Genomic DNA, 24,547 nt, shown 5'->3' with positions numbered 1-24,547 from the left:
CTGTGGTCATATATTGACCCTCTTGGATCATGGGTAGGATGGTCCGAATGGTTTCCATCTTGAACGATGGAACCCTTAGGAATTTGTTTAAGATTTTTAAATCTAAGATTGGTCTGAAGGTTCCCTCTTTCTTGGGAACCACAAACAGATTTGAATAAAACCCTTGCCCCTGTTCCGTCCGCGGAACTGGGTGGATCACTCCCATCACTAAGAGGTCTTGTACACATTGTAGAAATGCCTCTTTCTTTACTAGGTTTGTTGATAACCTTGACAGATGAAACCTCCCTTGTGGAGGAGAAGTTTTGAAATCCAGAAGGTATCCCTGAGATATAATCTCCAACGTCCAGGGATCCTGTACATCTCTTGCCCAAGCCTGGGCGAAGAGAGAGAGTCTGCCCCCCACTAGATCCGTCTCCGGAAAGGGGGCCCTGACTTCATGCTGTCTTAGGGGCGGAAGTAGGCTTTCTGGCCTGCTTGCCCTTGTTCCATGACTGGTTGCCTTTCCAACCCTGTCTGTAACGAGCAGTAGTTCCTTCCTGTTTTGGAGCGGAGGAAGTTGATGCTGCTCCTGCCTTGAAATTACGAAAGGCACGAAAATTAGACTGTTTGGCCTTCGATTTGGCCCTGTCCTGAGGAAGGGTGTGGCCCTAACCTCCAGTAATGTCAGCAATAATTTCCTTCAAGCCGGGCCCGAATAAGGTCTGCCCTTTGAAAGGAATGTTTAGTAATTTAGACTTAGAAGTTACATCTGCTGACCAGGATTTAAGCCAAAGCGCTCTGCGCGCCTGTATGGCGAATCCGGAATTTTTAGCCGTAAGTTTGGTTAAATGCACTACGGCATCCGAAACAAACGCATTAGCCAGCTTAAGGGTTCTAATCTTGCTCAGAGACTCATCCAATGGTGCTGTGCGAATCGCCTCTTCCAGAGACTCAAACCAGAATGCCGCTGCAGCAGTGACAGGCGCAATGCATGCAAGAGGCTGTAATATAAAACCTTGTTGAACAAACATTTTCTTAAGATAACCCTCTAATTTTTTATCCATTGGATCTGAGAAAGCACAGCTATCCTCCACCGGGATAGTGGTACGCTTGGCTAAAGTAGAAACTGCTCCCTCCACCTTAGGGACCGTCTGCCATAAGTCTCGTGTGGTGGCGTCTATAGGGAACATTTTTCTAAATATCGGAGGAGGGGAAAAAGGCACACCAGGTCTATCCCACTCCTTACTAATAATCTCTGTAAGCCTCTTTGGTATAGGAAAAACGTCAGTACACACCGGCACCGCGTAGTATTTATCCAGCTTACATAATTTCTCTGGGACTGCCACCGTGTCACAATCATTCAGAGCCGCTAACACCTCCCCTAGCAACACGCGGAGGTTCTCAAGCTTAAATTTAAAATTTGAAATTTCTGAATCCGTTCTCCCCGAATCAGAACCGTCACCCACAGAATGAAGCTCTCCGTCCTCATGTTCTGCAAATTGTGACGCAGTATCAGACATGGCTCTCGTGTCATCGGCGCGCTCTGTCCTTAACCCAGAACTGTCGCGCTTGCCTCTTAACTCGGGCATATTGTATAATACTTCTTTCATAACATTAGCCATATCATGTAAAGTGATTTGTAAGGGCCTTGATGTACTTGGCGCCTCAATCTCACGCACCTCCCGAGCGGGAGACGAAGGTACTGACACGTGAGGAGAGTTAGACGGCATAACTGCCCCCTCGTTGTCTGGTGATAATTTTTTAATCGGCACAGATTGATTTTTCAAAGTAGCATCAATACAATTGGTACACATATTCCTATTGGGCTCCACAACGGCTTTTAAACATAATGAACAAGCAGATTCCTCTGTATCAGACATGTTTAAACAGATTAGCAATGAAGCTAGCAAGCTTGGAAAATACTTTCAATAAGTTTGCAAGCAATATAAAAAACGCTGCAGCGCTTTTAAAAAACACAGTTGAATAACAAAGAACTAATTCAGTTATAGTCAACAATTCTTTAAATGTATTAATTAGCAGAGGATTGCACCCATTAGCAACAGGATGATTAACCCCTCAGTACCCAAAAAAACGGATATCAAATTAATATTAAACGTTTTTATCACAGTCTAACACACTGTCACAGGTCTGCTGTGACTGATTACCTCCCTCAAAAACGAATTTTGAAGACCCCTGAGCTCTCTAGAGACGTCCTGGATCAAGGAGGAAGAAGCAGGAAGACTGTGCTAGAATTTTAACTGCGCAACAAGGCGCTAAAAAGAGGCCCCTCCCGCTCATTTACAACAGTGGGAGACCTGATATAACGGTTTCTATGCAGAAATATACGTTAGCCATGTGGAAAAAAAGAGAAAAAATTCATGCCCAAAAGGATTTATCACCAAAGTACCTCACAAAACGAATAACATGCCAGTAAACGTTTTGAAAATAAACTTCTTTAAATGTCATGCAAAGTTATCACTAAGCCTGCAACCAGTCGCTACCACTGCAGATAAGGCTTAAGCATTATTTCAGTATTAACAGTATTTTCTCAGTCAAATTCTAGTCCCTAGAAAATAACTCTACTGTGCATACATTTATCAGCCTGATACCAGTCACTACTACTGCATTTAAGGCTGTACTTACATCATACGGGTAACAGCAGTATTTTCTTAGTCAATTCCATTCCCAGAAAATATTATACTGCACATACCTCATTTGCGGGGGACCCCGCATACTATTCCCATGTTCTGAAGTTACCCCACTCCTCAGAATGTCGAGAACAGCCAGTGGATCTTAGTTACGCCTGCTAAGATCATAGAAAACGCAGGCAGTTTCTTCTTCCAAATACTGCCTGAGATAGAAAAACAGCACACTCCGGTGCCATTTAAAATAACAAACTTTTGATTGAAGAATAATTAAGTAAAAACTCCAACTCCTCTTTGTTGAGGGTTGCAAGAGAATGACTGGATATGAAATGTGAGGGGAGGAGCTATATAGCAGCTCTGCTTGGGTGATCCTCTTGCAACTTCCTGTTGGGAAGGAGAATATATCCCATAAGTAATGGATGACCCGAGGACTGAACACACTTAATAAGAGAAATAACTATTAAAGGCATTTGCTACTTCTAAGGGGAGTTGCAGGGTTTGGTTGTCCATATTGACAGTGGAGGGTTGGGAGTGGATTGGTGGATTTTGTAAGTTATTTATGAGTTTCCAAAACTTTCTAGGGTTTGATATGTTATTGTTCAGATTTTCACAGAAATATTGGGCCTTGGCCAATTTTGTTTGTTTAGTGCATATATTTCGCCATTGTCTATATACACAGTGATCGTTCATAGAGCCTGTATGCTTGAACTTTGACCACAATGAATCCCAAAACTGGTACATTTGAATGAGGTCAGCTGTGATCCAATTCAAGTGTGCTCCTTTTACTCTCACCTTACGCAGCGGGGCATGTAAATTCCAAACTTGTAGGAGTTCAGACTGAAAGAATTCAACTGCAGAGTTAAATGAAAAGATGGACTCTCAAAGTATGGAACACAGGACTCTCAAAAAAAACAAATATGGATCTAGACTCTCACCAAAATAATAGTGGATCTAAACTCTCATGTACAACTCCATTCATGTCATCTTACAAGTAGTGTCCATGATGTATAACAGGGCCCGGATCCGTCTTTTATCTTCATACTTATAGGTAGTATTGCTACCCTCTATTGATGTTGAGTCCTTTAGGTGACATGGTGCCTAATTCAAAAGTCAATTTTTTCTTTCTTGTCATATATACGCATATATCCTTAGATTCTCTATATATTGAGTATCTATATATTGTATATATATCCTCTTAGTGTTGGTCATTTCACTTGGTAGATTGCCTTTGTTTCTATCTATTTGTATATATATGCCCCCTTAGCAGCACGGGGCAAGCCACTCTTTCCCTCCTCTTTTTGTATATATGATAACATTAGTCCCCCTGTTATTTGCATATGATACATATTTCATTGATAATGGTTGAATATGCTCTATTCTGTAATATGATTCCCCTATATGTTGCATGACTAGCACGTTTGTAAATAGGATTGTTGATATGTTCTCCCACATGATCATGTTTGTATTCTGTATCTATGGCTCATTGTCTGCTTTTTGTCCACTTGATGTGTTGCAATTTGTTTTTACATTTTTACATCTTTATTTTTATTTTTTGTATTCTCATTTGTACCACTGCACTACACAGTTATTATCATTATCCGATGCATTGCTCATTGCCCAGTGGATTTGCTGATCAGCCAGTTTTTTTAGTACATATCTTCCTTATAATGTGTATAATTCCCTCGATTGGTCTGTTACCGATTGGTCAGATTCATTATTGAATTTTCCTTTGCTGCTTATTATTCTCTATCACCACTGACATTGATGCTTGATTTGTATAAAGTAGGGATATCGTCGCTTTCATCCTTGTATTATCTATATGTTGTTTTGTGTTATGTGTTGTTGCGGTGACATACGCTTTTTTAATTTTTATTTTTGTTAGCAAGCGCTACATTGGATGCTGGATTGAGGGTGGCTTTATGTATATATATATATATATATATATATATATATATATATATATATATATATATATATATATATATATATAGATAGATTTGGCTCCATCCTATTATAATACTGAGCTATAAGTTTTTGTTAGTCTATCTGTTTTTTCGGCAATGCAGCCACTCCCCCTGTCAGATAGTTACTTTCTTTCCATACAACACAGCATGAGGATGTGGATAGGGCTCTGTAATCTGATTGGCCCCAGGAGGTTACACACACCTGTTTGTTTATCGGTCTGCACGTTGGCTACTCCTCTTGTCAGATTTATCGTAGGTATTGCTCTTGCTGGATACGGTGTTCTGGTAAGGGACCGAACTTTTCAAAAGAGCGAACCATGTCACTTCCTATGACGTTTCATCAGCTGTTGCACTCATTTTGCCCCTAATGCGCATGCGTGCCAGCGTCATCACATACCTGGCCGCATACGTCACTGTGAAAATATTTTGACTTGTGAAATTCTGAAACCTTTCTATAGCGCATGCATGGGCTTTTCTATCACAAATGGGGTGATTTATGGAACAATGTTTATTCAACACTGTATGTGAATTATGGTGTGAAACCGAAATAAATGTATACTTATTTAAAAATATTTATTTATATGTAACCTGAAACATGGAACAATGTTTATTCGTCCCTGCATGACAAACAGCCATTCGGCTTTCGCCACTGCATGTCGTATTTTAAAGTAAACATAAAGTGAAGTGCTTTGAATGCACGCCTTCTTGTTTGTATGCGTTTCAGGTTATATATAAAACATCGTTCCATAAATCCCCCCATTTGTGATAGAAAAGCCCATGCATGCGCTATAGAAAGGTTTCAGAATTTCACAAGTCTAAATATTTTCACAGTGAAGTATGCGGCCAGGTATGTGATGATGCTGGCACGCATGCGCATTAGGGGCAAAATGAGTGCAACTGCTGATGAAACGTCACAGGAAGTGATATGGTTCGCTCTTTTACAAAGTTCGGTCCCTTCACAGAACAATTTTGCACACGGTGCTCATTGATTCGTTGATTGATTGTAGGGTGGGCTAAATAGGCCTATATATGTTTATATTTTACAATGTTTGATTGTCAGAAGAAGGGGTTTTCCTACCCGAAACGTCACTTTAATAAATTATTTTTGCACAGTTGAAGTCCGGTGAATGCTTTATACTCTTTCATTATTGACATCCAGACAGCACCCCGGCGGATAAAATATTTTTGGTGAGAGTGCACACACGTACTTTGTTTATATATATATATATATATATAGACCATGGGAGATTATAATACCTGATCTATTCACTTACACCAAGTTGATGAGGAGCATGCAACATACATGAATACTAAAATGGAACGGAGATTTCTTACCTCTGCATTCTCATGGCCCTCCAGGGTCATACAGATGTCAAGGTCACTGTCTCGGAAGCCAAACCCATTCTTGGAAGAGCCAAACAAGCAGAGTCTTGCGTTACCTAACAAAGCATCAACTAAGGTCAATCAGGTCAACTTCAAGCATTAGCAGGAGTGTAGGGTCAAATAACTAGTTGGGATTGTTGTCAAGAGAATCTAGAGCTCTTACATATAGATGCTTTATTTCTAAAAGCGCTTTTTGTTATAAACGCAAATCACTATCAGTGTAACAATAATTAATTGTCACACATTTTTCATCACACAACTATGAAAGTTAAACCAGTCTCTGTTCTATTATCAAACCAGTTATGATGTGAATATAGACAGGTGGCTGAACAAATAATTATTGCCAACCACAAGAAGTTTGGAGGGTCTGCAATGTAGAACCCTGGTTAAAAGCTCAATATTTTTATGTAGTATATACCATTTAGGTATCCCATAAAGATTTCAAAATGCATAATAAGAAATAATGTATGGTTTCCATGATCAAGCGTTAGAGCCGTTACCCAAACACTGTCAACTCATACATGAGACCATATTACGCACGCTGTGCTACCAAAGTAATTGACTTTAGGATGAAAGGCAGACACAGCCTTATAAGGATTCAAATCTGCTACTTAAATGTTTAAAAAGGTATCTCAGACACTGACGTCAGACATTAATTGAGCTATTAACTTTTTTTACTCTGTTATAAAAAAAGAAGTGACTAAATAATCACTTTTTTTCCCTAGAATTTATATATGAAAAACTATGTGATATACACAACAACATGCATTGTAGGGCACAGAATCATAAAAAGAATTTGTTAAATCATTGTAAGTTATAATTTTCTATAGTTAAACTGTTTAAACCTTTTCCATCCTAGCTTAGTAGCACAAACTAGTTACAGCTTATTCGTGGTGTGGGGTAATATAATAAAGGTTTGTTTTCAAAGCCAAAGTGAAATAAAGGAGTGCAGCAAATACGTTTGTCCTCCAAGAGACATCATGTAATATCGCTACTTGAACATTCCAATACGTAAAGTGATGGTAAATCCTAGCGTTTTTTAAACACTAGGATTTACCAGTGCAACAAATAAAGGGGACTTTCAGTCATGAAGTATAAAATACTTCATGCTCTAAGTTCCTTTATTTGTCTGCCGCACTGAGCGCCTCAGGCCGCCCACGGCAGAACACTATTTTTTTGTGAGGCCAATAGCGTGCTAGCTATCCGGCATAATTGCACGGCTATTGGCTAAGAGGTGGAAATGTCAACTCAATGAAAAAAATAGCGTTCTTCTGTGGGTGGCCTCAGCGCAGCATACACCACAGACAAATAAAGGAACTTTCAGCATGAAGTATTTTATACTTCATGACTGAAAGTCCCCTTTATTTGTTGCAATGGTAAATTCTAGTGTTTCCAAAAACGCTAGGATTTACCATCACTTTAAAAAAATGGCTGATTTTCTAGTCCCAAACATTAACTAGCTAAAGTATGCAAGTTAATTAAGTCTGTGCTTCACTTAAAGTAAATTATTTTCTCATTCTGCAAATGAGGGTAGAAAACGCATGTTTTGTAGAGTTTGTTTTGTGATATATCGGTAGCATCTGAGATGGGAAATACATTTTCAATATTAGACTAATATTAATAATAACCAGTTTCAAAGCTACAAGGTGGAACTCATTTTACTAACCATTAAACTCCTTCCGGATAAAGCGCTCCAGATGAGCAAGGATCTGCTCGCGGTTTTGCTGCTCACAAGCATTTGGCGATAATTCATCTTAAAAAAAATAAATAAATAAATAAACAGAATAAAATAATTTTACATAAACATTAATTAACATGAATTTTACATAAACATCCCTGTTTAGCAAGTGTGGAGTTACAAATCAGCAACACTGTGTGATATGTGATTTACAAGTGGAATACACTTGTTCAGTGTTAATGGCAACAGTAAGTTAGTCACAGATCCTGGAATAGTGCAGACAGATCTCAGATATACTCAGCACTTTACATACTGGAATATATGTGCACACCCCTAGGTAGGTACCACCACCAGTCTGCGAGAAGGTGTAAAGACTCGCTGACAAACGCAGGCGGGTTCCGGGTTTACACCAAATTAACGCCTGCTATCTTTACCAAGCCCATGTGCCACGTGATATCACCACACATGTGCGCACTCACCTCTGCTGATCACAAACACATTTCTGTCTAACAATAGCTTATACATCTCTCAGTGCAACTTCTGTAAGACGTTCAACCAGTTAAAAGGCAGGTCACCCTGGGTGATTGTCTACATTAGCATGAGAGAAATACATCCCTGTGACCAGAAGTACATCTCAGTTATAAGAAAAATAAAACAAGCACTTAAAGGGACCCACATTTTTTCTTTCCTGATTCAGATAGAAAATACAATTTTAAACAACTTTCTAATTTACTTCTATTATCTAATCTGTTTCATTCTCTTGGTATAATTTGTTGAAGGAACAGCAATGCACTACTGGTTTCTAACTGAACACATAGGTGAGCCAATCACAATATATATATATATATATATATATATATATATATATATATATATACAAAACACGGAAGGGAACTGCACTCTCATACCGGACCGGGTACACATCCCATGACCCTGCAACATGCTCAGTCCTGGGTGCCACTGGCACTCACAGGAAGCTGTGCTGTCCCCAGAGCCACAAGCAGTTAACCCCAGACAGGTCTGGGTGCAAGAACCATAGGGAAAATTACAAAACAAATTAATACAACACACAGAGGAAACCCAGCACTCACTCACAAGCTCTCAGCTAAGATTTAAAAGCAAAAATGGAAAGGTTAGTCACCGCATCTGGCCAAATGGGACAAGCTCAGGTACCACATCAAGGTCCTTTCCAATACCTGAGACCCTAAAACAGCCACACAATGCAAGCTTTCAAATCCAAACAAACTGAAAACAAGGGAAGGGTGCACAGGAATATGTAACCACCCTAGACATATACAAAACACGGAAGGGAACTGCACTCTCATACCGGACCGGGTACACATCCCATGACCCTGCACCATGCTCAGTCCTGGGTGCCACTGGCATTCACAGGAAGCTGTGCTGTCCCCAGAGCCACAAGCAGTTAACCCCAGACAGGTCTGGGTGCAAGAACCATAGGGAAAATTACAAAACAAATTAATACAACACACAGAGGAAACCCAGCACTCACTTACAAGCTCTCAGCTAAGATTTAAAAGCAAAAATGGAAAGGTTAGTCACCGCATCTGGCCAAATGGGACAAGCTCAGGTACCACGTCAAGGTCCTTTCCAATACCTGAGACCCTAAAACAGCCACACAATGCAAGCTTTCAAATCCAAACAAACTGAAAACAAGGGAAGGGTGCACAGGAATATGTAACCACCCTAGACATATACAAAACACGGAAGGGAACTGCACTCTCATACCGGACCGGGTACACATCCCATGACCCTGCAGCATGCTCAGTCCTGGGTGCCACTGGCACTCACAGGAAGCTGTGCTGTCCCCAGAGCCACAAGCAGTTAACCCCAGACAGGTCTGGGTGCAAGAACCATAGGGAAAATTACAAAACAAATTAATACAACACACATAGGAAACCCAGCACTCACTTACAAGCTCTCAGCTAAGATTTAAAAGCAAAAATGGAAAGGTTAGTCACCGCATCTGGCCAAATGGGACAAGCTCAGGTACCACGTCAAGGTCCTTTCCAATACCTGAGACCCTAAAACAGCCACACAATGCAAGCTTTCAAATCCAAACAAACTGAACACAAGGGAAGGGTGCACAGGAATATGTAACCACCCTAGACATATAAAAAACACGGAAGGGAACTGCACTCTCATACCGGACCGGGTACACATCCCATGACCCTGCAACATGCTCAGTCCTGGGTGCCACTAGCACTCACAGGAAGCTGTGCTGTCCCCAGAGCCACAAGCAGTTAACCCCAGACAGGTCTGGGTGCAAGAACCATAGGGAGAATTACAAACAAATTAATACAACGCACAGAGGAAACCCAGCACTCACTTACAAGCTCTCAGCTAAGATTTAAAAGCAAAAATGGAAAGGTTAGTCACCGCATCTGGCCAAATGGGACAAGCTCAGGTACCACGTCAAGGTCCTTTCCAATACCTGAGACCCTAAAACATATATATATATATATGTAGGCACCAATTAACAGCTAGATCCTAGGTTCTCTGCTGCTCCTGAGCTTGCCTAGATAAACCTTTCAGCAAATAACAAGAGAAAGAAGCAAATTAAATAATAGAAGTAAATTGGAAAGTTGTTTAAAATTGTATTCTCTATCTGAATCATGAAATAAATTTTTTGGGTTTCATGTCCCTTTAAAGTGCCATAAAACATTTTGAGTTATGTGTCAACTGAGGTAAAACAGTGTGTGAAAAAAGTGGATAAAAAAAGCTTATAAGTATTTTAATACAATTTCCAAAAAGCTGCAAAATTACTTACACTTTAGTGTTGCCAATTGTAGCCTGCTCCACCCCCCTTATCAGTGTCCTACTCAAAACCTTGTGGTATCATATAACAAAGTGTGCATGTGAGGATAATTACTTATGCAAGCAAGGGGGGGGGGTGAGGAGGAACAGCAAGCACTACTGCTATTGTTTGTTGCTAAGAGGCTTGCTTGTTTCTATGGGGATAACTTACAATGCTTTGTGAAAGCTTCAGCATTATACTGTGCACTGCTTTAGTCAGGTGCCATGTGACTCTGCCCTCTACCGTGCCCATGCACGAGTGCATTATGCATAAGCTATGGCCTGGATAGCACCTGCCATATATAGAATGCCCAGGGAGGAGCCTGCTGCAAGCAAAACTATACCTGAATTAAAGGGGTTATTGGGGGTAAAAACAGAGATATATATATTTAAAAACTAATGATTGTTCATACTGTTTTATGTCCCTTTAAGAAATGAAGAAGTGATCTATGGAAATATAAAGGCATTTCTGTGCCGTTTCTGTGTTACAATTTTTCTCCCAACAGGTTTTTTTTTTACTTTTAGAGATAACAAAAGCATTTATAAAGACACATACACGTGTAAACATGAATTGCTCTGGTTTGCTTGGGCACTTTATTTTTTAAACCGTTTACAACAGCGCTGTGGGTCGTGCAGCTCATGCTCTATAGTGTTACAGATTCTGATTGGCTTAAAGGGACACTAAACCCAAACATTTTCTTTCATGATTCAGGTAGAGAATACAATTTTAAGCAATATTCCAAATTACTTCTATTATCTAATTTGCTTCATTTTGTAGGTATCCTTTGTTGAAGAAATAGCAATGCACATGGGTGAGCCAATCACACAAGGCATCTGTGTGCAGCCACCAATCAGCAGCTACTGAGCCTATCTAGATATGCTTTTCAGCATAGGATATCAAGAGACTGAAGCAAATTAGATAATAGAAGTAAATTGGAAAGTTGTTTAAAATTACATGCTCTTTCTAAATCATAAAAGAAAAAATTGGGGTTTTATGATCCTTTAAGTACGCTGCTTCTTTAAGAAGAAGAAAAGCTGCAGAACCGAGAGGATTACACATAAGCTAATTCAGGGTAAAAGGGGGCTGATTTTATTAAATAAACAAAACACTTTCTTTCAAGAAATTAAAGGTAAATATTAAAGCGGCTGTTTTCTTGTTTCATACCAAGGGATTGTACATTTAGTAAAATGTGATGATCTGGAAGACCCCCTTCTGCTCCAGATTAGGATAAAGCCTGTGATTGGATCATATTCATGTATGAAACACATCTATACTATAATTGCGTTTGTAACGCGTCCGTTGTTGTCGCCAGTTGTGCACGCATCCTCAAAGGTATGTTGGCAGCGCGAGGCAGCCAAAAGAATGTTGGCTGCACACGCAGCCAAAATAATTAACTTCGGTGGATTCTTTCACCACCCTGCCATTTTCGGAATCCACCGGGATGAAGCGGGGATGCAGCGAACACAAACGGAGCGTTGCAAAAAAAAAAAAAAAAAAAAACCTAACCCCCCGCAATAAGCATTAAGAAAAAAACAACAACACTTTACCTAATAAAATTATTAACCCCTAAATCCGCCAACCCCAACAACGCAAACTACCTAATACATCTATTAACCCCTAAACTAACATTAACCCACATCGCTTATTAACCTAATAAATCGATTAACCCCTAAACCACCATTAATCCACATTGCAATTAACATAATAAATCTATTAACCCCTAGACCGCCAAACCCCACAACGCAAATAACTAATCACTAAGCCCCCTAACCTAACACCCCCTAAATTAACCCCATTACATAAATTAAAATAATCCTAAATTACAATTAAAATAAAAAACCTAACATTACTTTAAAAATAAAGAAAACTAAGTTTAAACTAATCTAAAATTACAGAAAATGAAAAAGTCTAACATTACAGAAAATAAAAAAGTCTAACATTACACAAAATAATAAACCACATTATCCAAAATAAAAAAAATAAACCTAATCCCTATGAAAATAAAAAAAATAAACCTAATCCCTATGAAAATAAAAAAGCCCCCCAAAATAAAAACACCCCCTAATCTAAGAATAAACTACCAATAGCTCTTAAAAGGGCTTTTTGTAGGGCATTGCCCTAAATAAATCAGCTATTTTACATTCACAATAAACAAAGTCCCCCCTAACCGTAAAACCCCCACCCACCAAACCCCCCAAAATAAAAAAAACTAAACAACCCATTGCCCCATTGCATTTGTATGGACATTGCCCTTAAAAGGGCATTCAGCTCTTTTACTGGGCTATTGGTAGTTTAGTATTAGATTAGGGGGTGTTTTTATTTGGGGGGGGGGATTTTCTATTTTTATAGGGGTATTACTTTAGGTTACCTAAACTAATACCCCTTTTGGATACCTTTGTTTAGTTTGTTTGTCGCCTAGTAGCAAAATAAAGGAATTTGATTACAAATGAAATGCTCCAACAAAACAGAGCATTTTACTTTAACACTAGACAGTCCCTTTAACACTAGACAGTTCCTTTAAGACAGACAGGCTGGGATGAACGTACCAAAGCATCTCTTGCATACTCGATCCAAAATTTCCCGGAACCTGGCAGTCATTGGGGGTAAAGGATTTAGATCTATCTTCTTGAAATCCTCCGGACAATCGTCCTTAGAGTGACCATCACGCTTACAGATGCTGCACACTATGGTTGGGGGCTAGAGAAGGACAAGTACAGGTTTCATGAGATGATTAAATGTAAAACAAACTAAACTTTCATTAGTATCACTTGTTCTGCACAAAATACACTGGCATGCGGCACAGTTTCACTTCTTTATAGTTATATAAACAGATGCCAGAGCACAGAGGAAACCTATAGAAAGTGAATATGTCTGAAAGACGGAGAAGAACACTTAAAGGGTTATTAAACTTCTAGACACTACTACAACAAATGGTTACTACTCACTGCGCCTCTATTCAGAGTTGTTCTCTTACTTTAGCTCTTTAAAAGAGCTGTTTGGTAAAGCTCTGACTCTTTGTACTGGGCAATGCCATCTTGGAGTGCACGTATTCTTGCACCCTGTGACAGAATTGCATTCGCCGGTCAGTGTTGTTGCCCGGTCATTCACAGCTGTACTGTGCTGTTCGATTTAGCACCAACAATACAGAGTGAGAGGTTTAAATTCCTGCAGTTTGTTTGAAATTTACATAAAACCCATAAAAAAGCCACAAAAATAATATAGAGCAATGCAGCCACTGCAAAAAATGTAAAGCTTCTGCTCTGCATCATGCACTGATTTGTGAACCACTTCTGTCACAGAGTGCAAAAATACCTAAGCTCCAAAATAGCGGTTTCCTGTATGAAGATTTTCATCATATGTATAAATCTGCGTTCATTCAGCCTAGGGAATTTCTAGACCTTAAAAATTTGTAAGTACTAACCAATATTGCCAATAAAAACCCTAAACATTAATGGGATAGTACAGGTAGAAAACCCTTTATCCAAACTGCTTGGGACTTGGATTTCAAAATAGTTTGGATGTTGGAATATTTGCATCTTTAAAATGGGACAGTTCAGAGAGGGGATGGGACAAAGTGTAAACAACAATATCATATGTCATTTAGGCAATATTAACCATATGATAATACAGCTAATATATATATCATGTTTAATACTTGTGTATACATTGTGCCATCAGAAAGACAGAAAAGTACTGTAATCACAAAGATAATAGTTGTTGATTTAAATAAATATAGACTATTATTTAGAACACAAAAACAAACAAACCAAAGACACAAGAAGAGAAGATTGTGATTTACAGGAGGGGAAAAACAGTAATATTTGATAATTTTATCTTTAAAACAAAATTTATGCTTACCTGATACATTATTTTCTTTCCTGGCACGGAGAGTCCACAAATCCATTCTAATTACTAATGGAAATTCAACTCCTGGCCACCAGTAGGAGGCAGAGAACACCCCAGCAAAGCTTTAAGTATCCTCCCACTTCCCATAATCTGTCTTGAAAGTAAACCAGGACGGGTCGTGGACTTTCCATGTCAGGAAAGAAAATAATTTATCATCAGGTAAGCATAAATTTTGTTTTCCTTCCAATGGCATGGAGAGTCCACGAATCCATTCTAATTACTAGTGGGAACCAATACCCAAGCTAGACGACACAGAATGGAAGGGAGGGAGAAACAAAACAGACGGACCTTCAACCTCTTGAAAAACATTGCTCCCAAAGGAAGCCTCAGCTCAGGCTAAAAAAAAACCCCGGAGTATGGAAAAAATATGTAACGAAGACCAAGTGGTCGTCTTGCAAATATGCTCCACCGAAGCCTCGTCCAAAAAACACCAGGAAGAAGAAAAACAGTCCTAGAAGAGACATAATCCTCTAAGGAGGCGGCTGCCCCTCTGTCTCCTAAGCCAACCAAAATATACTCCACAACCCAAAGGAAAGAGTAGCGGAAGTGACTTTCAAACCCTTTAGTATGCCAGAAAAGACTACAAAAAGGGCAGGAGATTGACAGAAATCTTTAAGCAAACTGAAAATGGAACCTTAGAGCATGAACTACATCCAGGTTGAAAAACAGACATTCTTTCTGAAAGAAGAATTAGGACACAAAGAAGGAACGACAAGTTTGAAAGAAAGTGTGGTCCAAAACTACCGTAGGAAGAAATCCCAATTTGATACGAAGGACTGCCCTATCCGTCTGAAAAACAGGATAAGAAGGATCACACTGATATAGATAAATATTTTTCCCCTACCAGTATGGGGTATCAAACCAGTAACTCTCAGTTACTAAACAGGTCACTTAACCACTGTGCTATTTAAGTCTTTCGAAGGGACTGAGATCCTATGCGCAGAAAAACCCCAAAACATCCAAGACAACAATCTATTAACAATAGAATGCATAGAGTCAAACGAAGCCTGATGCAGACTCAAAGAACAAAGTTAAGACTCCAAGGAGAAGCAACAGGTTAAACACAGGCCGGATTCTGGCCCTGAGCAAAGGACTGAACATCTGCCAGATCAGCCAAACACTTATGAAACAGAACAACAACAAGAAAAGACAACATCTGATCTATGAGGGAACTGACATACAAACCCTTCTGCAGACTGTCTTGGAGAAAATATAAAATACTGGGTTCACTTGCATCACACCACAGAAAACCCAGAGATTTGCATCAGAAAAAGAATGTGCGCCGAACCTTAAGGAGAAAGTTATGAGTAACCAGCTTACGAGCCTGTATCAAGGTGACAATAACCATTACAGGAAACCTGGAATAGGTAAACTAGGTGCTCCATTTCCATGTAGACAGATTCAGAATCTAGAATTCAGTGAAGAATCACTGAAACCAGCTCCTAATGCGGGTTCTCACCCGAGGAAGGAGAAAAAATGGAGGAAAAAAAAGGAAAAATTCCATAGCACCGCTGGAACCAAAATTCCTCTCCTGATACAGGAGAGCATGCACACAATCTCTAAAAACCGGCATAAAACGTACCCCACTCAGATAGCGGTAGCCTCCGTTCGACTGAGAAGCCGGAGGCGCCACTGCTGACATACACTTAATAAGCTGCCAAATAAGGTGTAGAGTAAAGGCAGTCTTCCACACTGCCGCCATGCGGAGAAAGAAGGCACATATGAGTTACAGGCTCCTTACCCGCCAAACACATAGGAGGGAATTGCGCCAATGAGCTCCGGCGGGCATTAACCACGCCGAAACCTCAAAAGTCCATAAAAAAATTCAATGGTTAGCCTGTAAAAGATAGACATTAAACCTAACACACATTTATCGGGCAGAACCATCCTCTAAATCCACATAGAGGGAAATTAATAAGCTGAGAAGGATCCCCCTGCGGAGAGGGATAAACTTATTCTTAATAACAGTAGACCCTTATTGTTTTTAGGGGCGCAATCGACTGCACAAAACCGTACAGCCCCAACAAAAACCTGCTAGGGTCTGTTCTCCGACAGCGCGTGGCCATAATCCAGTCTAATGCGGGGAAAAAAGTTAACCCCACCGAAGCTGGAAGAAAGTTACCAATGAGCTCTAAACAAGAGATCTTGTACAAACAAACCCTCAATCTAAACAAACCGCAGGGAACTATGATATTATCTCAGAGAAACTGACTAACAAACACTGGAGTGGTGATCAACAGACCACCTATAGAAACCCAGTAGGTGTTGTAACCCACCCTAAAGAGTGCAAGAATCATAGACATATCTGAGTATGTCTGTCACACCCTGGGATTGATCCACTCTCATCCTTCATATAAATCCCCTCTGATAAGGATTGAACTGAAAAGACATCGTTAGTCAAAGTTGTGTATAACCCCTATCTGAAAGGGATTATGAAAATGCCGGCATACTTTTATCGTAACGAGTAGTAAACACACATGAGGGAAACTGATTTGTCCCTCATAAACACTGTGCCCCTAGTAGATAAGCACAATCTAAAGTGCAGGGATAAGAACTGTGGGGGACATAATTAACACGCTTCATAACGCCTGGGTCACTACAATTAAATTTGACCCTTTTAAGGCAAAACGCGGCATCTTCCCTGACACTGGCAGTAAACCAGTTAGCTGCTCAGCCGCAACATATCTCAACTACAAGATATATAATAAATATACAAACACATTATGAGGGTAGCAAGTCCCACTAGGTCCCTGAAAATCCCAGTCCTTCTCCATGATATTCTGAGAAATAAATATGAAAGGACTTACCCTCCACGGTCTTCTGCTGTGGAGCAGTCACAGTAGCTCCAGGTCTGTTAGCCTCATCCAAACGCTGACAAGGACCTGAAGATACAAGAAAAGCAGAATAACCAACCCTGGTTTTCTATAAAGGGGTTATCATATATTGTTGGAGTTAACGTAAGGACTACCTCACTGACCTCCAACAGCTAAAAGCCACCATTACTCTTATGAGAGAGGATTACATGGACACACAGCATAACCCCAATCCTTGCTTGCAGGGAAAAGTACCCATTAAAGTATTAATTTTCTTCAGACACCATCTTCGCACATCCTCCCAGATGTACAAGGCAAAGAATGACTGGGGATTATGGGAAGTGGGAGGATACTTAAAGCTTTGCTGGGGTGTTCTTTGCCTCCTCCTGGTCGCCAGGCGTTGAATTTCCACTAGTAATTAGAATGGATTTGTGGACTCTCCATGCCATTGGAAATTAAATTTATGCTTACCTGATAAATGTATTTCTTTTACGATATGACGAGTCCACGGATTTCATCCTTACTTATGGGATATCGCCTCCTGGTCAGCAGGAGGAAGCAAAGAGCACCACAGCAGAGCTGTATATATAGCTCCTCCCTTCCCTCCCACTCCAGTCATTTGACCGAAGTTAGGAAGAGAAAGGAAAAGCCAAGGTGCAGAGGTGACTGAAGTTTAACAAAAATAAAGACCTGTCTTAGAAAATTACAGGGTGGGCCGTGGACTCGTCATATCATAAAAGAAATAAATTTATCAGGTAAGCATAAATTTCCTTTTCTTTTACAAGATATGAAGAGTCCACGGATTTCATCCTTACTTATGGGATACAATACCAAAGCTATAGGACACGGATGAAAGGGAGGGACAAGACAGGAACCTAAACGGAAGGCACCACTGCTTGAAGAACCTTTCTCCCAAAAACAGCTTCGGACGAGGCAAAAGTATCAAATTTGGAAAATTTGGAAAAAGGGTGAAGAGACGACCAAGTTGTAGCCTTGCAAATTTGTTCAACAGAAACATCATTTTTAAATGCCCATGAGGAAGCCACAGCCCTAGTAGAATGAGCCGTAATTCTTTCAGGAGGCTGCTGTCCAGCAGTCTCATATGCAAAACAGATGATACTCTTCAACTAAGATTAAATAAGACCACAAGATTAAATAAAATTAATAAAATAATATTCTGAATTGTATAGTGATTTCATTATTAACTATGGGATAGGGATATTTGTATTATAAGATTGTGTATCCTTTTTTGAGTATCTATTGTGACATTAAGTGATATATGAAGTTTAACTTTCTTCATATAATTGTTTTTAATCATGAATATTTTTTAGCATATATTTTGAGCAATTTTGATATAAATAATGTATTTTATATTTTTTTGTCCACTATAAGGTATTATTTTATATATATGTTTATATTATGAATAAATACACATTGTGATAGTTGTTCACTTTTTGAACCACTAGGTGGCGTAATAGAGATGCTAATGTATATTGTTTGGCGCCAGTGTGGCTATTTAAACACCTGTATAATCACTTGATATTAAGCTTGACAAAGGGCTGATTGTTTGCCCGAAACGTTGCTGCTATTTTTTGGACCCTGTATACACAAATAAAGGTTACTGTTTGTTACTAGCTGGATAACTCTTTGTACATTGATTCTACTGGGTTTGGTTAACCCTCTCCGTGCTCAGTATTTTTTGGTGGGTGCTGTACTCCGTTTACCTGTTGAAAAAAGAAAGGGAGGTAGCCGTAGCTTTCTGGCCCCTACGTTTTCCGGATTAAACAACAAATAATGAAGATGATTGACGAAATTCTTTAGTCGCCTGCAAGTAAAAGACGCTCCTTCTTAGAAGAAGGATTGGGACACAATGAAGGAACAATAATTTCCTGATTAATATTTTTGTTGGAAACAACCTTAGGAAGAAAACCAGGTTTAGTACGTAACACTACCTTATCAGAATGAACAATAAGGTGAGGAGAATCACATTGTAGAGCCGAAAGCTCAGAAACTCTGCGAGCAGAAGAAATAGCAACCAAAAATAAAACTTTCCAAGAAAACAACTTAATATCTATGGAATGCATAGGTTCAAACGGAACCCCTTGAAGAACTTTAAGAACTAAATTCAAGCTCCAAGGATGAGCAATAGGTCTAAACACAGGCCTGATCCTAGTCAAAAGGATTGAACATCTGGAATATCTGCCAGACGTTTGTGTAACAAAATAGATAAAGCAGAAATCTGTCCCTTTAAGGAACTTGCTGATAACCCCTTCTCCAATCCTTCTTGGAGAAAGGACAAAATCCTAGGAATCCTAATCTTACTCCATGAGTAACCCTTGGATTTGCACCAATAAAGATATTTACGCCATATCTAATGATAAATCTTTCTAGTAACAGGCTTACGTGCCTGAATCAAGGTATCAATGACCGAATCAGAGAACCCTCGCTTAGATAAAATCAAGCGTTCAATCTCCAAGCAGTCAGCTGTAGAGAAATTAGATTCGGATGATGGAAGGGTCCCTGAATGAGAAGGTCCTGCCTCAATGGAAGCTTCCACGGTGGCACAGATGAGATGTCCACCAGATCGGCATACCAAGTCCTGCAAGGCCACGCAGGAGCGACGAGAATCACTAAAGCCCTCTCCTGTTCGATCCGTGCAATTACCCGGGGAAGGAGAGCAAACGGTGGAAACACATAAGCTAGGTTGAACGACCAAGGCACTGCCAAGGCATCTATCAGTTTGGCCTGAGGATCCCTGGACCTGGATCCGTATCTCGGGAGCTTGGCATTCTGACGAGATGCCATAAGATCCAGCTCCGGCCTGCCTCATCTGAGAATCAGGGCGGCAAAGACCTCCGGATGGAGTTCCCATTCCCCCGGATGAAACGTCTGTCTGCTCAAAAAATCCGCTTCCCAGTTGTCTACTCCTGGGATGTAGATTGCTGACAGATAACAAGAGTGAGTCTCCGCCCACCGAATTATCTTGGATACTTCTGTCATCACTAGAGAACTCCTTGTTCCTCCCTGATGATTGATGTAAGCCACAGTCGTGATATTGTCCGACTGAAATCGGATGAATTTTGCCGAAGCCAACTGAGGCCAAGCCTGAAGCGCATTGAATATTGCCCTCAACTCCAGAATATTGATTGGAAGTAGAGACTACGACCGAGTCCACACACCCTGAGCCTTCAGGGAATTCCAGACTGCACCCCATCCTTGTAGACTGGCGTCCGTTGTCACTATCACCCATAAGGGTCTGCCGAAGCACGTCCCTTGGGACAGATGATCCTGCGACAACCACCAAAGAAGAGAGTTTCTTGTCTCCTGATCCAGATCTATCTGAGGAGACAAATTTGCATATTCTCCATTCCACTGTCTGAGCATGATCAGTTGTAGAGGTCTGAGATGAAAACAAGCAAACGGAATGATGTCCATTGCCGCCACCATCAATCCAATTACCTCCATGCACTGAGCTACTGATGGCCGAGGATTGGACTGAAGGGATCGGCATGCATTCAGAATCTTTAACTTTCTGACTTCCGTCAAGAAGATTTTCATTTATATAGAGTCTATTAGCATTCCCAGGAAAGGAACCCTTGTTTGTGCAATTAGTGAACTCTTTTCTAGCTTCACCTTCCACCCGTGAGTCCTTAGAAAGGCTAGAACCATGTCGGTATGAGACTTCGTCATCTGATAAGACGACGCCTGGATCAGAATATCGTCCTGATAAGGCGCCACTGCAATGCCCCGCAGCCTGAGAACCGCCAGCAGAGACCCTAGAACTTTTGTGAAAATCCTGGGTGCCATGGCCAGCCCGAAAGGAAGGGCCACAAACTGAAAATGTTTGTCCAGAAAGGCAAACCTCAGGAACTTGTGATTATCTCTGTGGATAGGAATATGAAGATAAGTATCCTTTAAGTCCACGCTAGTCATATATTGACCCTCCTGGATCAATGGAAGAATTGTCCGAATAGTCCCCATCTTGAAGGATGGAACTCTGAGAAACTTGTTTAGACTCTTGAGATCTAAAATGGGTCGGAACGTTCCCTCTTTTTTGGGAACCACAAAAAGATTTGAATAAAACCCCTGCCCCTGTTCCTGTATTGGAACGGGACAAATTACTCACATAGTGGAGAGGTCTTTTACACAACGTAAGAACGCCTCTCTTTTTATCTGGTCTACAGAAAATAGTGAAAGAAGAAACCTTCCCCTTGGGAAGGAATTTTTTAACTCCAACTGATACCCTTGGGGCACGATTTCAAGTGTCCAGGGATCCTGAACGTCTCTTATCCAAGCCTGGACAAAAAGAGAAAGTCTGCCCCCTACTAGATCCAGTCTCGGATCGGGGGCCGCCCATTCATGCTGTCTTGGGAGCAGCAGCGGGCTTCTTGGGTTGTTTACCCTTGTTCCAAGCCTGGTTGGGTCTCCAGGTGAGCTTGGCTTGAGGATAATTTCCTTCCTGTTTAGCGGAAGAGGAAGGGGGGACTCCTTTGAAATTATGAAAGGAACGAAAATTACTTTGCTTAGCTGCCTTATCTTGAGGGAGGAGGTGACCCTTACCTCCCGTAATGTCAGAAATTATTTCTTTCAAGGCCGGCCCCGAATAGGGTCTTTACCTTGAAAGGAATAGCCAAAAGCTTGGATTTAGAGGACACATCCACAGACCAAGATTTCAACCATAGGGCTCTCTGTGCTAAGATGGAGAATCCCGAACTTTTAGCCGCCAATTTGGTGACCTGAAAGGCAGCATCCATAATAAAAGAATTAGCCAGCTTAAGGGCCTTAATTCTATCTTGTATTTCCTCCAAGGAAGTCTCAGTCCTAAGAGACCCTTCTAGAGCTTCAAACCAAAAAGCAGCCGCAGTCGTGACTGTTACAATGCAGGCCGCTGGTTGCAATAAAAACCCTTGATGAACATAGAGTTTTTTGAGAAGACCCTCCAACTTCTTATCCATAGGGTCTTTTAAAGCACAACTGTCCTCGATAGGAATAGTCGTACGCTTCGCCAGAGTACAGATAGCTCCCTCCACCTTAGGGACCGTCTGCCAAGAGTCCCGGACAGTGTCAGTTATAGGGTAAATTTTCTTAAAAATAGGGGAGAGAACGGGATACTCGGTCTTCCCCATTCCCTTGTAACAATTTCCGAAATTCTCTTAGGAACTGGAAAAATATCGGAATAAGAAGGGACCTCTAAGTATTTGTCCATCTTACACAATATCTCTGGTGGGACCACAATAGAGTCACAGTCGTCCAGAGTCATCAAAACCTCTCGCAGTAATAGACGGAGGAGTTCCAGCTTAAATCTGAAAAACATGACGTCCGAATCTGTCTGGGGCAACGCACCGCACTGAGTCAGACAGTTCCCCCTCAGACAGGGTCTCCCTACCCCCCAATTCAGAGCCCTGGGAGGGTACATCGGAGATAGCTATCAAAGCATCAGAAGTCGCCTCTGACCTGCAGCGTTTGCCTTGTAACACTGGCAACTTAGATAAAACTTCTGTAAGAGTGGATGACATAACTGCAGCCATATCCTGCAGAGTGAATGAAGTGGACGCGGTTGAGGAACACGGCGTTGCTTGGGTGGGCGTTAAAGGTTGTGACGTTTGGGGAGAAAGCTGCGGTATACCCTGATTCTCATCAGTCTGAGAAGCATCCTTAGACATACTTGCATTAAAGAAAATTTGTTCTTTACATTGTAAAGCCCTCTCAGTACATGAGGGACAAAACGTAATAGGGGGTTCCACATTGGCATCTAGACAGATAGAGCATGTACTTTCCTGAAGTTCAGCCATGACAAACAAACTAGCAATAGCAATATTGGTCATTTTATACTAAAAATCTAACTAAATTTAATAAGTAAACACTGTTAGAAAAGTTGCTGAAAAGCGGGTGTAGTGACTCTTTAAAAAGTAAAATCATATATGCGTTTGCCGCTTCGCAATAAAACTGCAGTAATTTGGAAGCACTCAAATATTTTGACAAGTTTATACTGTAAGTGTATGAACGAATAATTACAAAATTAGGCCTTAATTAACCCTTTGCACCTCGCCACAGCTCTGCTGGGGTGCCTACCTGCCCCAATCAAACACTGACTAGACGTGGAAACGGTGCTCCTAAAGCCGCTTGTGATGACTGAACCCAAGCGACTTAGGCCACACCGGAGAGTAGATACATGCTGCTCCAAAACAGGCTCTGAATAGTAAATGCGTGACCGAGCGCGGGAAGCTCTAACCCCCGCCCATCGTGGGCGCAACCAAAAGTCCCCTGCTAGAGAAGAACCGCATGGGAAATAAACATGTCGGTGAATTTTAAACAAGTACAGCTAACCACCAATGAGTCCCCTCACAATAAACACACATATTCTGATATTTGCCATAATATAGAACACTTTTTGCCGCGCATGCCACAAACCCCAGCGTCAAGCCCATAATAAAAGAATAGCCACCGGTTAACCCTTTATTAGGTTACTGATCATCCAAATAAAAAAGGCAATACTTATGCACATAACTCGACCCTGTGCAAAAACGATTACCCCTTCCCTGTACCGGGAGTGTCAGTCTATTCTGAGATACTTCAGTCTCCCCAGAAATAAATGACTGTACATAACTCAATGCTGAACGCAGTGTGAAGCTGTCCCACACAATGAAGATGTTCCTTTTCCTCACCTTCAGCACATCAGTGGGAAACAACCAGGATCTTAGATAATATATGCTAAGACCATCAGCAGGGCACCAACCAATACGGGAGCGTTTTAGTAGAATAAAAATCTCCCCTGTTCATTGCTGAAAAGCCAGAAGCTATAGCCCTGAAAAAAATAGTACACACAGGTACCATTTAAAAATAATAAACTTTTCTTGAAGAATCTAACACCTCACTTTACCTCTTCCTATCACTAACACTGGCAAAGAGAATTACTGGGGTGGGAGGGAAGGGAGGAGCTATATATACAGCTCTGCTGTGGTGCTCTTTGCCTCTTCCTGCTGACCAGGAGGCGATATCCCATAAGTAAGGATGAAATCCGTGGACTCGTCATATCTTGTAAAAGAAATAATATTAATTAAAAAGTTAGAATTTTAGAATAAAATACAAATAAAAAAGTGTCACAATGTAAATTTCACACAGAAAAATATATATAAAATGCAAATAAAAAACTGTGTTTATAAATCAAGTGGTGTTAACACTTTTGATATCGACCATAAAAATATCCAAATGTCAACAGTTCAAGGTGTATTGTAAAACAGTATTTATTTCTGGAAAAATCCTCAAAAGTGATCCTCAAAGGAAAGAAAAAGGCAACATATTATAAATCTGTTTACAATGGATTGCAGTGTCACAACAGAGCCGGTCCTACTCATGTGATAGAG

General features: G+C 40.6%; 1 protein-coding gene across 2 annotated transcripts in view; it reads right to left on the bottom strand.

Annotated features, from left to right (window-relative positions):
- Positions 1–24,547, bottom strand: part of TUT4 (terminal uridylyl transferase 4) — a 180,968-nt gene that overhangs the window by 52,547 nt on the left and 103,874 nt on the right. For both annotated transcript variants that reach the window (XM_053693465.1, XM_053693466.1), the window contains exons 14-16: positions 13,011–13,161; positions 7,638–7,724; positions 5,924–6,027 (exon numbers count right to left, since the gene is read on the bottom strand). In XM_053693465.1, coding sequence (XP_053549440.1) covers positions 5,924–6,027; positions 7,638–7,724; positions 13,011–13,161 — 342 coding nt within the window. The remainder of the gene's footprint in view (positions 1–5,923; positions 6,028–7,637; positions 7,725–13,010; positions 13,162–24,547) is intronic.

This window comes from Bombina bombina, chromosome 10 (assembly GCF_027579735.1).
Source record: "Bombina bombina isolate aBomBom1 chromosome 10, aBomBom1.pri, whole genome shotgun sequence".
Taxonomy (NCBI): domain Eukaryota; kingdom Metazoa; phylum Chordata; class Amphibia; order Anura; family Bombinatoridae; genus Bombina; species Bombina bombina.
The sequence above is the reverse complement of the archived record's forward strand: the minus strand, read 5'-3'. Positions and strand labels throughout refer to the sequence as shown.